The sequence below is a fragment of the Elephantulus edwardii genome, unplaced genomic scaffold, assembly GCF_000299155.1.
Source record: "Elephantulus edwardii isolate Elephantulus edwardi_28Jun2011 unplaced genomic scaffold, EleEdw1.0 scaffold00122, whole genome shotgun sequence".
NCBI lineage: Eukaryota > Metazoa > Chordata > Mammalia > Macroscelidea > Macroscelididae > Elephantulus > Elephantulus edwardii.
Genome location: NW_006399872.1, coordinates 9,388,173 through 9,402,641, shown reverse-complemented (window position 1 = coordinate 9,402,641; position 14,469 = coordinate 9,388,173). Strand labels below are relative to the sequence as shown.

The following is a 14,469-nucleotide window of genomic DNA, read 5'->3' as shown; positions in this document are numbered from 1 at the left end:
TCCTTCCACAGATGTAGTCAATCTGATTCCTATGCATACCATCAGGTGAAGTTCATGTGTATAACCTGCGTTTGTGTCTCTTATAAAATGTATTTGCAACGAATAAGTCATTGATTTTACAAAATTCAATCATTCTATCTCCAGCCTCATAAGAATCAATATAAGAAGAATTAATTCCTTTAAGTTCTGCTGCTGAAGAAGAGTTATGAATATCCTATGGACTGCCAAGAGAACAAACAGATGTCTTAGAGAGGCTGTAGCTGGAGTGCTTGTTGGAAATAAAGATGGTGTATCTTCGTCTTTCATACTTTGGACATGTAAGCTAGGAGAGGCTAATCATTGGAGAAGAATAACATATGCTTGGAAAGACTGGGGGTCAGTGAAGTATAAGAAGGCCCTCAGTGAGGTGAATTGACATGGTGACTTCAGCAATGGTCTTGCATGTTTTGCACATGGTGAGGATGGCACAAGATAGGGCAGGGTTCAAGCTGACTCTTCACAGGGTTGCTATGAGTAATACTGGACTTGACAATACCTAACAACAACCATATTTGCATGTGTGTGCGTTGTTGTTGTTGTTATGTGCCATCTAGTCACTTGCGACTCATAGCGATCCTACCCTTCCGAGCATGATGTCCCTCTCCAAGGACTGGTCCCTCCTTACAACATGCCCAAAGTATGTCAGACGAAACTTCAGAATCTTTGCCTAAAAGGAGCAGCCTGGTTTCACCATCTTCAGGACAAACCTGTTTGTCCTTCTGGTCGCCCATGTTATATTCAATTCTTCTCCAGCACCACAGCTCAAAGGCATCAATTCTCTTTATATCATCCCTAGTCATTGTCCAGCTTTCTGATGCATAGCAAGTCATTGTAAAGACTATGGCCTGGATCAAGTCTTAGTCTCTAGACTGACGTCGTTGCTCTTCAGTACTCTGAAGGGTGCATGTGTGTAAAGAGAGAAAAATTCTGCTGCTAACAATTTTTATATAATTTGGAGCTTTTTTTACTATGAAAATACCTAACTTACTACCATAAGAATGATACAACTTCATAATAAAGTTATTAAGAATTAATGTAAGAAGAATTGATGCCTTTGAGTTCTGTTGCTAGAGAAGAGTTGTGACTATCCCAAGTCATAGTAGTGCTGTGTGTTTCAGAGTAGCATTGCTCTTCTCTTCATGATTTTCGTGGCTATAACCCTTACAAAAAGTAGATTGCCAAGCTTTTTTTCTGCAGCACCAATGAGTGGATTTAAACCAGCAACCACTTGACATAAAGCCCTGGTTTTTTCTTTCAGATTTTTTTTTTCCTTTTAACTCCAAGCATGTGTACTATAGAATCAACCCCACAAAATATGGAGGAAAAACAATTCAGAAAACCTACTCAGGTAAAAATTTAAAATTATATAACAAAAAACCCCCTGATCTTTATATTTAATTTTTGTTTACCTATTAAATTGTTTTTGTATCTCTAGGTTAAAAATGAGAAGTAATAATTTTGAAATTAGTTTTATTAGGTTGTAGGAGGTGGGACAAAAGTAGTTCTTAGAACATATAAAAGAGGTGATTAGATTACTTTGGGGTTAAAGAGAGCAAGTTTAACTGGAAACCCTAAGTCTCTTTAAACTTTCATTAAAATTAATTTTTAAAAAAGAGAGAGCATGTTTAATAATAGAACTGTAGCCTTTTCTTTTTCTCTTGCCAACTCCAGGAAGAAAACTTAAACATTTAAATTAACAGAGGTGAAAAGAATCTAAATTAATTAAAATGTTATGTATTTTTAAAAGATCTAAGTTATTTTTCTGTTGTCCTAAGCATATACATTATGTTCTTACATATATTAGTTGTCTACTATTAGTAGATAATTGTACATAATTAGAATTATAAATTTTATCTATTTTTAAAATAAATGTTTCTACATTTCTTTGAGGCCAAAAGAGTTCTTCTTTTAAATATTCACAATATTCATCATTGATTCTAACCCATTTGTTAATCTGAAAAGACTTCATTCTAATCTTTGTAAATTTATATAATATGGTTTTACTCTGTATGACCCTTCACCCCATAAAATTTACCTTTCTTTCATTACCTTAGCGGTTTTGGACCGTAACCAGTTTGCCAGAAGAACTTTCTTCAGTAGAAATCCAAAAGGTAATCATGATCAGGTTTTAATTAATTTTGATCTTGAAACAGATCCAAACCCAACCCAGTACTATCGAGTTGACTTCAGTTCATGCTGGCCTTCCATCAGGTTTCTGAATCTGTTAATCGTTTTGACAGCATAATATCTCATTCCTCCGCAGAGCAGTTGGTGGATATGAGCTGCCAGCCCAATATATAACCATTATATCATTAGGCCTTCTTTTTGATCTTGAAAAGTTATGTAATTAATTATTTTCTTTCACTGCTGTGCTGTTTATCTGCCTAGTCATTAAATATTACTTGCTTTATTCTTTCCTTTATTCCCATGTAGCATTTTTAATTACTCCATTTGTAATGTGATGGAACATAACCTGAACAAGAACATTTTTTATTGTTCTGACTACTCTACAGGCTCATTTATTAAGTTTGCATAAATGGCAAATACAAATGTAGAAATCCACATCTTTATAGAAATAAATCAAGGGGCCCATTGAAATACCATCTTGTGATGTTCTTAAATGCCAGATGCCTGGTTAATGTACTAGATTGAATCTTCTTTGGCATGTGTAATTGCCTAAAGTAATAATATTAATTTAATTATGAGATTTGGTGGTTACTATATTCATAAAATTATATGGAAAGCATATTTCTTAAAATATTTAATTTTTTTACCTCAGATTCTCAGACATGCTGAAGATAAAGGATCTGCACTGTCAGAAGAGGAAACAATACCACCGTCCATATATATTCCTTGTCCCCCAAAAGGGACAGTGAATAAAATAATTACAAATGGTATGTGAAATGAGAAATTAAACTAGATAGAAAAAAATTAAAAATCTGGTTTCTGGGTTTTAAAACATTAGACAGCAAAACCATTGCTTAATTGGCATACTCTCTAATTTACTATATTAATCAGTATGTGGAAAAAAGATGAAATATTCCCTTGCATATGTCCAAAAATAATGTTCAACAGGTTGTATGCTAATCTTTTCCCATTTCTTTCCATGGTAAATATTTGGAACGAAGAATAATATTAAGTCAATAATACTAATTTTTACTGAAAACTTACTTTTGACATTTAGTTTTAACTTAGCTAGGAATACTACATTTCTTATTAAAAATAAAAATTAGACCCAAAATTTTGAAACTACTATGTTCTTGTAAAGAAGTGTATGAATCTTGTTTTTCAACTAAATTTGAATCTCTTACTGATACCAAGTATTTATAAAGAAAATTTTCCTAATTATTTTCTACTTTATGAAAGAAATTAAGCCTGAGAGAGATTTTGACCTTTCAAGTATAAAATCATGTATTGTCCTTGTTGTCATGTGCCATCAACTAAGAGCTGACTCATCACTGACCCTCTAGCAAATTTTCAAAGACGTTTTTTCACACGGGAGGAGAATGACCATCTTTTTTCCATGAAGTAGCTGGTAGATTTGGACTGTGTGCACTTGAGTCAACAGCACAACTACTTATATAATATGGTTTTACACTATATGACCCTTCACTCCAATCAGAATTTTTCTTTCTGTCATTTCCTCTCTGTCATGGCTACCAAAGCTCCTTAAATCCTAAAAGAAACAAAAATTAGGTGAAAATATGAAGAATGATAAATAATTGAAGTTTTAAAACTTTGTTTTCTTATTCACTGTTTACTAAATTTAAACTTTTTTATTTAAGATAAAAATTTTATTTCATACTAGTTTACTTACAAAGTTTGTATACATTGTTTTCCACACTGGATCTTTCTCTTTTATTTTACCCACCCCGCATTCCACCCATCTAATTGTGGGACCCTATGATAAACCACCCCCTGCCTATCCTCACCCTTCTGTTCCCACCTTCCTCCCCTGGAATCCTCATACACATTCTATAACAATGGTCTCATACAGTATTTGTCCTTATAGGATGGAGTTAGTTCACTTAGCATAATGTTCTCCATTCTCTCCCAAGTTAGGTAGTAATTTACAAAATCATTGCTCCTACGTGCTGCGTTGTACTCCATCATGTGAATGTACCATAATTTCTAAATCATTTGATTGTAGTTGAATATTTGGGCTATTTTCATGTTTTTACTATGGTGAATAATGCTGCTGTGAACATTAATGTACAAGTCTCTGTTTGTGCTTCAGTTCTCATTTTCTTGGAATATATTCCAAGCAGTGGAATATCTGGGTCATATCGAATTTCTATGTTCAGCTTTTTAAGGAAACACCAAACTGCCTTAGAGAGTAGTTGTACCACTTTACAATCCCACCAAAATGCATGAGTTCCGATCTCTTCACATCCTCTCCAACATTTATTACTTGCTGTCCTGTTAGACTTTGCCACTGCTACTGGAGTGAGATGGTATCTCATTGTGGTTTTATTTGTATCTCTCTTATTGGCAGTGATTTGGAGTATTTCTTCATGTGTCTGTTGGCTTCCTCTGTGAAAAGTCGTTCCATGTCTTTTGCCCATTTTGTAATTGTGTTGTCTTTTTCTAGTAAAAGCCCTGTAGAATTCTGTAAACTTTTTATATGAGACCCTTGTCTGAAATAGTATTACCAAGTGTTTTTTCACAGTCAGTACATTTCCTCTTCCCTCTATTGGAAAATATTTTTGATGTGCACGGGGATTTAATCTTTAGAAAGTCTCATTCATTAATTTTACCCTCTCCAATTAAGCATTTCTTGCAGTCTTTTTGTACCATAGACTAGGCTATCTTAAGGTTGATCCTTGTTTGTCTCTGATTAACTTTGTGGTTTTAGACTTTACTCCTAGGTCTCTGATCCACCTTGAGTTGATTTTTGTGGATAGTGTGCAATGTGGATTCTGTTTCAGCTTTCTGCAGGTAGCAGTCCAGTTTTCCCAGCACCATTTGTTGAAGAGGTGGTCATTTCCCCATCTGATAGGTTTTATTTCCTTGTCAAATCAAGTGACCATAGATAACTGGGTCAATTTCTGGGTTTTCAATTCTGTTGCATTGGTATATGTGCCTGTCATTTTATCAGTATCATGCTGTTTGGGTTACTACTGCTGTGTAGAAGGTTTTGAGGTCAGGGAATGATATTCCTCCCACTTCATTTTTGTTTTTCAGAAGTGCTTTGCTTATATGTGGTCTCTTTTCTCTCTAAATAAACTTGACAGTTTCCCTTTCAATGTCTTTGAAAAATGAATTTGGTATCTGTATTGGGATTGCATTGAACATGTAGATTGCTGTTGGTAGAATTGTCATTTTCATAATATGTGTCTTCCTATCTATGAGCAGGACACATTTTTCCATTTCTTCGGGTCTTTTATTGTTTTTTGCAGAAATGTTCTGTAGTTTTCTTTGTATAGGCCTTTTGTGTCTCTAGTTAGGTTCACTCCTCTAAGTATCTCATTTTGTGGTTGGCCAATATAAATGGTATTGCTTTATTGGTTTCCTTCTCTGCATTCTCTTTGTTACCGTTGAGGAATCCACCTGATTTTTAGATAGCGAACTTATATCCTGCCACTCTTCTAGCTCATAACAGTTTTTCGGTTGCTTCCATGGGGTTTTCTGTATATACTATCATATCATCTCCATAAAGTGACAGTTTGACTGTCTCTTTTTTCAGTCTGAATATTTTTTATTTCCTTCTTTTGTCATTTTGTCCTAGAAAGCACTTCAAAAATAATATTGAATAGAAGTGGTGACAATGGGCATCCTTGTCTGGCCCCTGTTCAGCAGCAAAATCCTTTTAGTCTTTCTCCATTGAGAATGATACTGGCTCTTGGTTTTGTGTACATATTTTTCACTGTGTTGAGGAAATTCCCTTCTATTCCAATTCTGCTGGGTGTCTTTATCAGGAAGTGGTGTTGGGTTTTGTCAAATGCCTTTTCTGCATCAATTGTTAAGATCATGTGGTTTTTGTTATCTACTTTGGTAATAAGATGAATTACATTGTTTGTTTTTTATGTTGAACCATCTTTGCATATCTATTATGAATCCCATTTGGTCATGATGTTTATTTTATTTTTTAATGTTCTTTTGGATTCTATTAGCTAGGATTTTGTTGAGGATTTTTGCATCTATATTCATGAGAGGTGTGTAGGTTTTTTTCTTGATAATATCTTTGCCTGGTTTTGGTATTAGGTTTATGCTTGCTTCAGATAATGACTCTGTGAGTGTTCTTTCTTTTTCCATTTTTTCAAATAATTTAAGTAGAATTTGTTATCAATCCTCTCTTAGAATTCAGCTGTGAAGCCATCTGGTCCAGCACTTTTCTTATGGGGAGGGTTTTTTATGACCTATTCTATTTCTTCTTTTGTGATTGGTCTGCTCAAGTGTTCTATATCTGTCCTTGTCAGTCTAGGTACAGCATGAGTTTCAAGGAATTTGTCAATTTCCTCTAGATTTTCAAATTTATCAGAGTATAGCTTTTCATGGTATTCTGATATTATTGATTTCGTTTCACCCAGTTCTATTGTGATGTCTTCTCTATCATTTTTAAATTAAGTTATCTGTGTCTTCGCTTTTTTTCCCTTTTGTTAACTTTGTCAGCAGTTTGTCGAGTTTATTGACCCTTTCAAAAAATCAGCTCCTTGTCTTATTGATGGTTTCAGTTGTTTCTGTTTTCTGTCTCACTGATTTCAGCTCTTGTCCTTATAATTTCTTTTCTTCTAGCGGCTGTAGGATTGGATTATTATTCTTTTTCTATTTGATGAAGGTGTTAAGTTAGACCGTTGATTTTTTTTTTCTTTCTTCCCTTTTTATGTGTGTGGTTATTACTATGAACTGCCCCCAGAAAACTGCCTTAGCTGTATCCCAGTGGTTTTGGTATATTGTATATTCATTTGTTTCAAGGGACTTTTTTATTTCATTCTTTATTTCTATTATAACCCAATCATGTTTTAGCAGAGAATTATTTCCACTTGGGTGGTTTTGTAAGCTTTACCCTCTTGTGTTTAATTTCTACTTTTATGGCATTGTGGTCTGAGAAGACAGATACTTTGTGTTATATCAGTGTTTTTGGATTTGTTGAGGCTTGCTTTGTGTCCTAATATATGATTGATTCTGAAAAATGTACCATGTGCATTTGAGAAGAAAGTTAATTGAGTTTTAATTGAGTGTAGTACCCTGAATAAATCCACAAAGTTGAGTTGGCTGATTGTATAGTTTAGATCTTCTGCATCTTTGTTGAGTTTCTTTTGAGTTGACCTATCCTTTGGTGATAGTGGTATGTAGAAGTCTCCTACCACAATTGTGGTGCTATTTCTTTCTTCAAAATTGTTAACCATTGTTTTATGTATTTTGTAGGTCTATCATTTGGTGTATAAATGTTGACCATTATGTCTTCTTGATCTGATGTGCTTTAATCAGCATGCAATGTCCTTCCTTATCTTTTATTCTGAAATCTATTTTATCAGAGTTTCGTTCTGAAATATCAGTTTTTCATTCTGAAATCTATTTTATCAAAGTAAAATGCCACTCCTGCTTTTCTGAGGTTGCCATTTACTTGGTATAATTTTTTTCCAGCCTTTGATTTTGAGTCTTTCTTTTTTTAGAAACATCTCTTTTAGGCAACATATTGATGGACTTTGGGTTTTTATCCATTTTTCAACTTTTTTTCTCTTTATTGAAACATTTAGTACATTCACATTAAGTGTTACTATTTCAAGCTACATTTTAACATTTTCATTTTGTTGTTTTTGTTTGTTTGGGGTTTTTTTGTTTGTGTTCCTTTTTCTGTTGTTTCTGGTTATTATGGTTCATCCACTTTCCTTTAATGTCTCCTTGTGAAGGACTTCACTTAAAATTTCTTGTGGATTTACTGTTGTTTTCACATATTCCTTAAATTCTTTCTTTCCTGCAAAGGATCTAAGTTCTCACTCATATTTGAAGGAGAGCTTTGCTTGTTTAGGTTCTTTGGCTGGCATTTGTTTTCTTTCAACTTTCTGTGTATGCCATCCCATTGTCTTCTAGCTCACATGGTTTCTGCTGGGAAATCAGAACTTAATCTAATTGTTTCCCCTTTGTAGATGACTCTTTATTTTCCTCTCATTGTTCTCTGTGCTTCTTGAATATGGATCCTTCTATTCCTCAAAATACATGGGAAATTCCCTTCTAGTAATTCTTCCACAGTTTTCTCATTGACTTCCCTGTCACTCCCATGTTCTGGAATTCCAGTCATGCATCTATTGTTCCTTTTGATGTAATCTCACATGATTCTAATGTTTTCTTCATTTTATTTATGTTTCCTCTATGATTTTTCTTCTAATATGTTTCCAGTGAGGTTCTTGTCTTCCAGCTCCCTGACTTTCTGTTCAATTTTTTCAGTTCTACTTTCTTGTCCTACCAGAGTGTTGGACATTTCTGCCATTTCCATCTTAGTACTCTGGATTGCATGTTCATGATTTTCTGTTATTGTCAGTGTTATGTTGACCGTACCCTCTCTGTCTTGTCATGATTTTTTTTTAAAGTCTTATACTTCTTTATCTGTATTATTAATTGTTTCTTCCATCTTTTGCATTTTCTTCCATAACTGTTCAAGTTGCTCATCATCATCTATTTTTTCTGGGGTATCTGCTTTCTTAGTAGCTTCTATTGTTTCTTCTATAATTTTCATCTTCATCTGTGGCTGTTCAAATAACTCCACATCAACATATTTTTTTCTGGTTCTCCCTATCTGGGGTATTCATTGGGTCTGCTTTTTTAGGAGAATGTTACTTTGTTTTCTCATGATGACTGAGGCAGATTGCTGCTTTCTTGATATTATATGAATCTTTTCTTTGTAGATATTAGGTTGCTGTAACTATATAATGACCCAAAGCATGGCACTGTTTTGTGAAGTACCTATATATTTGTGCTCCCTTCTTTGGCCTGAAGCTTAATGGCAGTTTCACCTAAAGTACCTGAATGGCAAAATAGGAAGTATTTTCCCTTCCGGAAACTGCATCTAGGTCCCGCTTGACCTGGCCTGGACCCTTCTGCTTGAGCTTAAGAAGTCCAACATAGTGTATTTAGACAGCTGTGCTTCACCCAAAATATCTGTGATATTGGTGCTCCTGGCACTGGACAGCAGGCATAGCAGCTGGGAAGTTTCCTGGTGGCCAGGCAGAATGGTCTCCAAGTGACAGGGGCAGTGGTCTGGTGCTGTGGGAAGAATTGCAGCCCCTCAACCTGGCAGACAATGGTTCTGTCATTGGCCAGGGTATGAGTGCTCCTGCCCTGGGCCACAGCCTTTAGCAGCCTCAAGGGAAATGGTGGCTGGAAGATATCTTGCAGCAGGGTGAAAGTAGGGTCCCCCAATGATCCCACCTCTCAAGAGGTGCAGATCTTGCAATAGGCTCAAGTATTCCTAAAGTTTGACATTAAAAGGCAATTTTATGAATTCATTTTATATGATAAACTTTTTTCAGTTAACATCACTAAGCAAACTTGTTGCAACTTAAATGGACCTCACCTATCTGTTTAAGTGAACGGACTCTTGCACAATATTATTTATGTATATATTTCTCAATAAATATAATAATTATTCAAATTATTCAGTAACCCTTTTCAAAGTATATACATTCCCATGACCCTGTCTATGTAGTAAGTAATTGTTATAAGGATGTTTTTAGGGGTAGTGTGTGTTCCTATGTATGAGAGGGAAATGTGACAAGTCACCAATTTATAAACCAGTTTGGACTGAGAGGTTTATTCAGGAACAAAATTAATATCATGCATGATGTATGCAAAAGGTCATTACAAAGACACGCAAGAAACAACAGACTGAGATTAATGTCAAAAGTAGCTCTGAATGGCGAGCTCTGGTGGCCTAGTGGCAGGAAACTGCACTGCAATCCCAGAGGAGCGCGGTTCAAATCCACCAGATGCTCTGCTGAAGAAGAAGGAACAATTGCCTCCTGTACCAGTCAGATCCGATTTGACGGTACACACACACACACACACACACACACACACACACTAAATAAATAAATAAAACTTTTTAAAAAGAGCTCAAATTTCTAAAAAGAAAAAAGAAGCTCTGAATATTGCACTAGAGCCCCAAGAAGCAAAGGGGAGAAACTAAAAAGTTAAGGAGCTGAACAGAAGATTTCAAGGGGCAGCATATGAAAATTATACAAATTATTATAATGAAATGTGCAAAGTGTAAGAGAATCAAAGGGACCTAACTCGCTTGGTATTTCTTAAGCTGAAAAAATTGAACAACAAAGTCAAGCCTGGAGTTGAAATACTTAAAAGAATTGAGTGGACTGACATAGTGAAAGAGACAAACACAGACAGTAGGAATCTGAGTCAGAACTTTTACTAAAATAATTAGTTTGTGAGCTACAGGAACAGTGAGCAGCAGGCCCTGGAGGAGGCTGTCAGCCGAGCCCCAACCTGAATCCACCATCTTAGCCCCTGTGGGATCCACCTGACAGGAACAAGCAGCCAAAATCCAGCACAGCCAGGAGATGGGCCTGAGAACTGGATTTTTAACTACACACAGGCCAGATGAGTCCCTGCAAGAAGAGAGAACAAATATATAGGTGCTTCTCAAAATATTGCTATGAACAAACACAGACATTTGAGAGTTGTGGGAGCTGCAAGCATCGGCGGGATGCAGCGAGCTTCGATGGGTTACACCAAGCCTCAGTGGACTGCAGCGAGCCACAGCAGGGAACAGAAAGCCACAGCGGGACCCAGCCACCAGGAGCAAGCAGGACAGAGGGAAATTGAGTGAGGTTTAGGGGGATCATGGCTGATTGCTAGACCACATGTGGGACCTTATCACCTTATGCAGGAAGGAGTGAGAAGCTGGAGCTCAACTGGGGTGGCAGAACCAGTTCTCGAGGGGAAAATAGAGGCTTCCTGGTTTTCAATTCAGTCCCCCCAACTTTCCCCTCCAGTGTGCATTTGCATACGTTTCTTCTCCCCACCCCCACTGCCCACGCATGTGTCTGAGCATGCATCCACCCTACATGCATCTGCTTGTGTGCCTGCTCAATCTTCTTCTGGAGCAGTAATATCAGATCCAAATATGGCTATTGCCTCAGGCACGAAAATCTCTACCACAGCAATGTCCCAAAAGAAGCACACTACCTCACTCCCCACACAAGCCCAAAGCAAGATATCACACACCCCCCCCAAAAGTGACACAGTAGCAATGGATTTCCTGAACCAGAAAGTCTGATGGAACGAACTTTCACAGAATTCTAAAGAACAATGAATGAATATTTTCAATAGGTGAAAAACAAACGAAAAGAACTACAGGGCACTGCAAACAAAAATCAGGAGGAGCTAAAAAACACTATCTCAAACAATGCAGATAAAACTAATGAGGCATTATAGGCACTGGAAAAACAAGAAAACATGATCCAAAATATGAGGTCCAAGGTTTCAGATGGAGGGGCACAGGAACAGAGTTGAGGAGATGGAACACAGAAACAGTAAAATAAAAGACAGAATTGTCACTACTAATCTGCTAGAGCAAAAAGCAGAATAAAAAAAGAAGGAAAAAGAAGAAAACCTAAGAATATTGTGAGACACCTTTAAGAAAAATAACATGTTCATCATCAGAATCGAGAATAGGAAGAAGCAAGTAAAGGCACCAAAAACATTGAGAAAGAGTTACTAGAAGAAAACTTCCTGGGCATAATGAAGAATGAGAGAATATATATTCCAAAAGATGAGCAAACAGCATATAAAATAGACCCCAAAAGAAAAACACCAAGGCATATTGTAGTCAGATTTACCAGAACCAATGAAAAGGAAAGAATTCTGAAAGCAGTGAGGGAGAAACAAAGAGTAACCTATAAGGGAGAGCAGATATACCAAGCAGGTGGCAACCATAAAAAAGCAGGAGTCACAATATTAATCACAGATAAAATAAATTTCAATGCAAAAACCATCACAAAGAACAAGGAAGGTCACTACATAATGCTTAAAGGGTCAGTAGAACAAGAGGACATAAAAATAATAAATATCTATATACCAAATTAAAGACCTCCAAAATTTAAAAAAGTAGCATTAACAAAACTGGAAAAGGAAATAGACAACACTACTATAGTAGTTGGAGACTTCAATACACCACTCTCAAGAAAAGATAGAACTATCAGAAAGAAAAATCAACAAAGATGTTCAAAAATTAAGCCACACAATAAACCAACTCGATCTCATAGATAAGCTAGTGCACCCCCAAAAAGGCACCTTATACCTTCTTTGTAAATGTGCATGGAACATTCTCCAGAATTAGGCCACAAGGCAAGCATCAATAAATTAAAAAACATAGAAATAATACAAAGCATCTTCTCAGACCACAATGCTACAAAATTAGAAATTAATAACAAGAGGATAAAAAGAAAAAAACAGATTTGGAAGCTGTACAACACCTTCCTTGAACATGAGTGGGTACTTCTGTTGTTGTTAAGTGCCCTCGAGTCATAGGTGACTCATAGAGACCCTATGAACAAAAGTCCTGAACACTTGTATAACTTTCATCCTTTCTCTAGGTTAATAGGATTTCCAGAGACAAGCTATTATGGAAGTGGATACCACTCTTGCTTCCAAGCTTGTTTTAATCGGGGAGCTCCACCAAACACTGTCCACCATGGGTAAACATTCTTGCATTTAACTCATCAGTGTCACAGCGTTTGGCTTCATAGCAACCACGAATTACCTCTGTACAGCAAGTGGACATACCAGGGTTATATGACCTAGAAGAATGTTTAACCAAAAACAATTAAAGGCAGGGCTGCGGAGTACAGTCACCCACCTTTGGCTTGGGAGAATGACTTTCTGTCCACTAGGTCAACTCATCTCTCTCTATGTTGTTGTTGTTGTTGTTGTTGTTGTTGTTGTTGTTGTTAAGTGCCATCGAGTCATAGGTGACTCATAGAAACCTTATGAATTAAAGACCTGGAACCCTTGTATAATTTCCTTCCTTTCTCCAGATTCACAGAACCTAAGACAGTTTGTAAAAACAAGACCAGTGTTGCAGGAAACACTGAGAGATGTCCTTTTTATAGATGTACCACAGAAAAGCAGCATTGACCAAAGTAAATAGCAACAACATCAAAAAGAACTCAACAAAATGATAGCAATAAAACCCTGTGTTTCAATAATCACACTCAATGTGAATAGTCTGGATGCACCACAGAAGAGAAGAAGAGCACCAGATTGGATTAAAAAAAAAAATCTTTGCTGTTTACAAGAGACACACCTGAAAAATGAAGATAGACTAAGAATAAAAGGAGGAGGAAGAATATTCCAAGCAAACGGCAATGAGAAAAAAGGAGTAGCGATATTAATCTCAGATAAAATAAATTTCAATGCAAAAACCGTCACAAAGGACAAACAAGGTCACTACATAATGCTTAAGGGATCAATAGAACAAGGGGACATAACAGTAATAAATAGCTATGCACCAAATGAAAGACCAGCAAAATTTGTAAAACTAACATTAACAAAACTAAAAAAGGAAATAGACAACACTACTGTAGTAGTTGGAGACATCAATACACCACTCTCAAAAAAAGATAGAACTACCAGGAAAAAAAAACTCAACAAAGATGTTCAAGAATTAAACCACACAATAAACCAACTCAATCTCATAGATATTTACAGGATAGTGCACCAAAAAAAGACACATTTACATTCTTTACAAAAGTGCATGGAACATTCTCCAGAATAGATCATACTCTAAGTCACAAGGCAAGCATCAATAAATTTAAAAACATAGAACTAATACAAAGCATCTTCTCAGACCACAGTGCTACAAAATTAGACATTAATAACAAGAGGATAAAGGAGAAAAAATCCATATATTTGGAAGCTTAACAATGCCTTGCTTGAATATGAGTAGGTACTAGAGGAAATAAAAAATGAAATTATAAAGTTTCTTGAAACAAATGACAATGAAAACACCACTTACCAAAATCTCTGGGGAAGAGTCAAAGAAGTAACAAGAGGTCAATTTATACCAATATGCAAACATATCAAAAGGCAGGGAAAAATGACCGTTGACTCTCTATCCCAATATCTCCAACAAATTAAAAAAGAACAGCAAGCAAACCCCAAACCATCTAAAAAAACTGAAATTATAAAAGAGCAGAAATAAATGAAATACAATTGAAACCATCAACAAAACAAGGAGTTGGTTCTTTGAAAAGGTCAACAAACCACTAGCAAAACTAACAAGCAGAAAGAAGGAAAAACCACAAATAATCCAGCTAAGAGAGGAAATGGGCAAGGTCACAACAGAACCAATTAAAATAAAAAGGCTACTATTGGAATATTTTGAAAAATTCTACTCAAACAAATATGAAAACTTAGAGGAAATGAACAAATACTTAGAAATGCACAACCTACCTAAACTAACACCAACTGAAA

General features: G+C 35.9%; 1 protein-coding gene across 1 annotated transcript in view; it reads left to right on the top strand.

The window, feature by feature from the left end:
* The window catches only part of LOC102861361 (sodium/hydrogen exchanger 9B1-like), a 99,624-nt gene that overhangs the window by 25,869 nt on the left and 59,286 nt on the right, over positions 1–14,469 (top strand). The window contains exons 2-4 of the mRNA XM_006893115.1: positions 1,324–1,387; positions 2,094–2,150; positions 2,819–2,933. Of these exons, the coding sequence (XP_006893177.1) occupies positions 1,324–1,387; positions 2,094–2,150; positions 2,819–2,933 (236 nt within the window). The remainder of the gene's footprint in view (positions 1–1,323; positions 1,388–2,093; positions 2,151–2,818; positions 2,934–14,469) is intronic.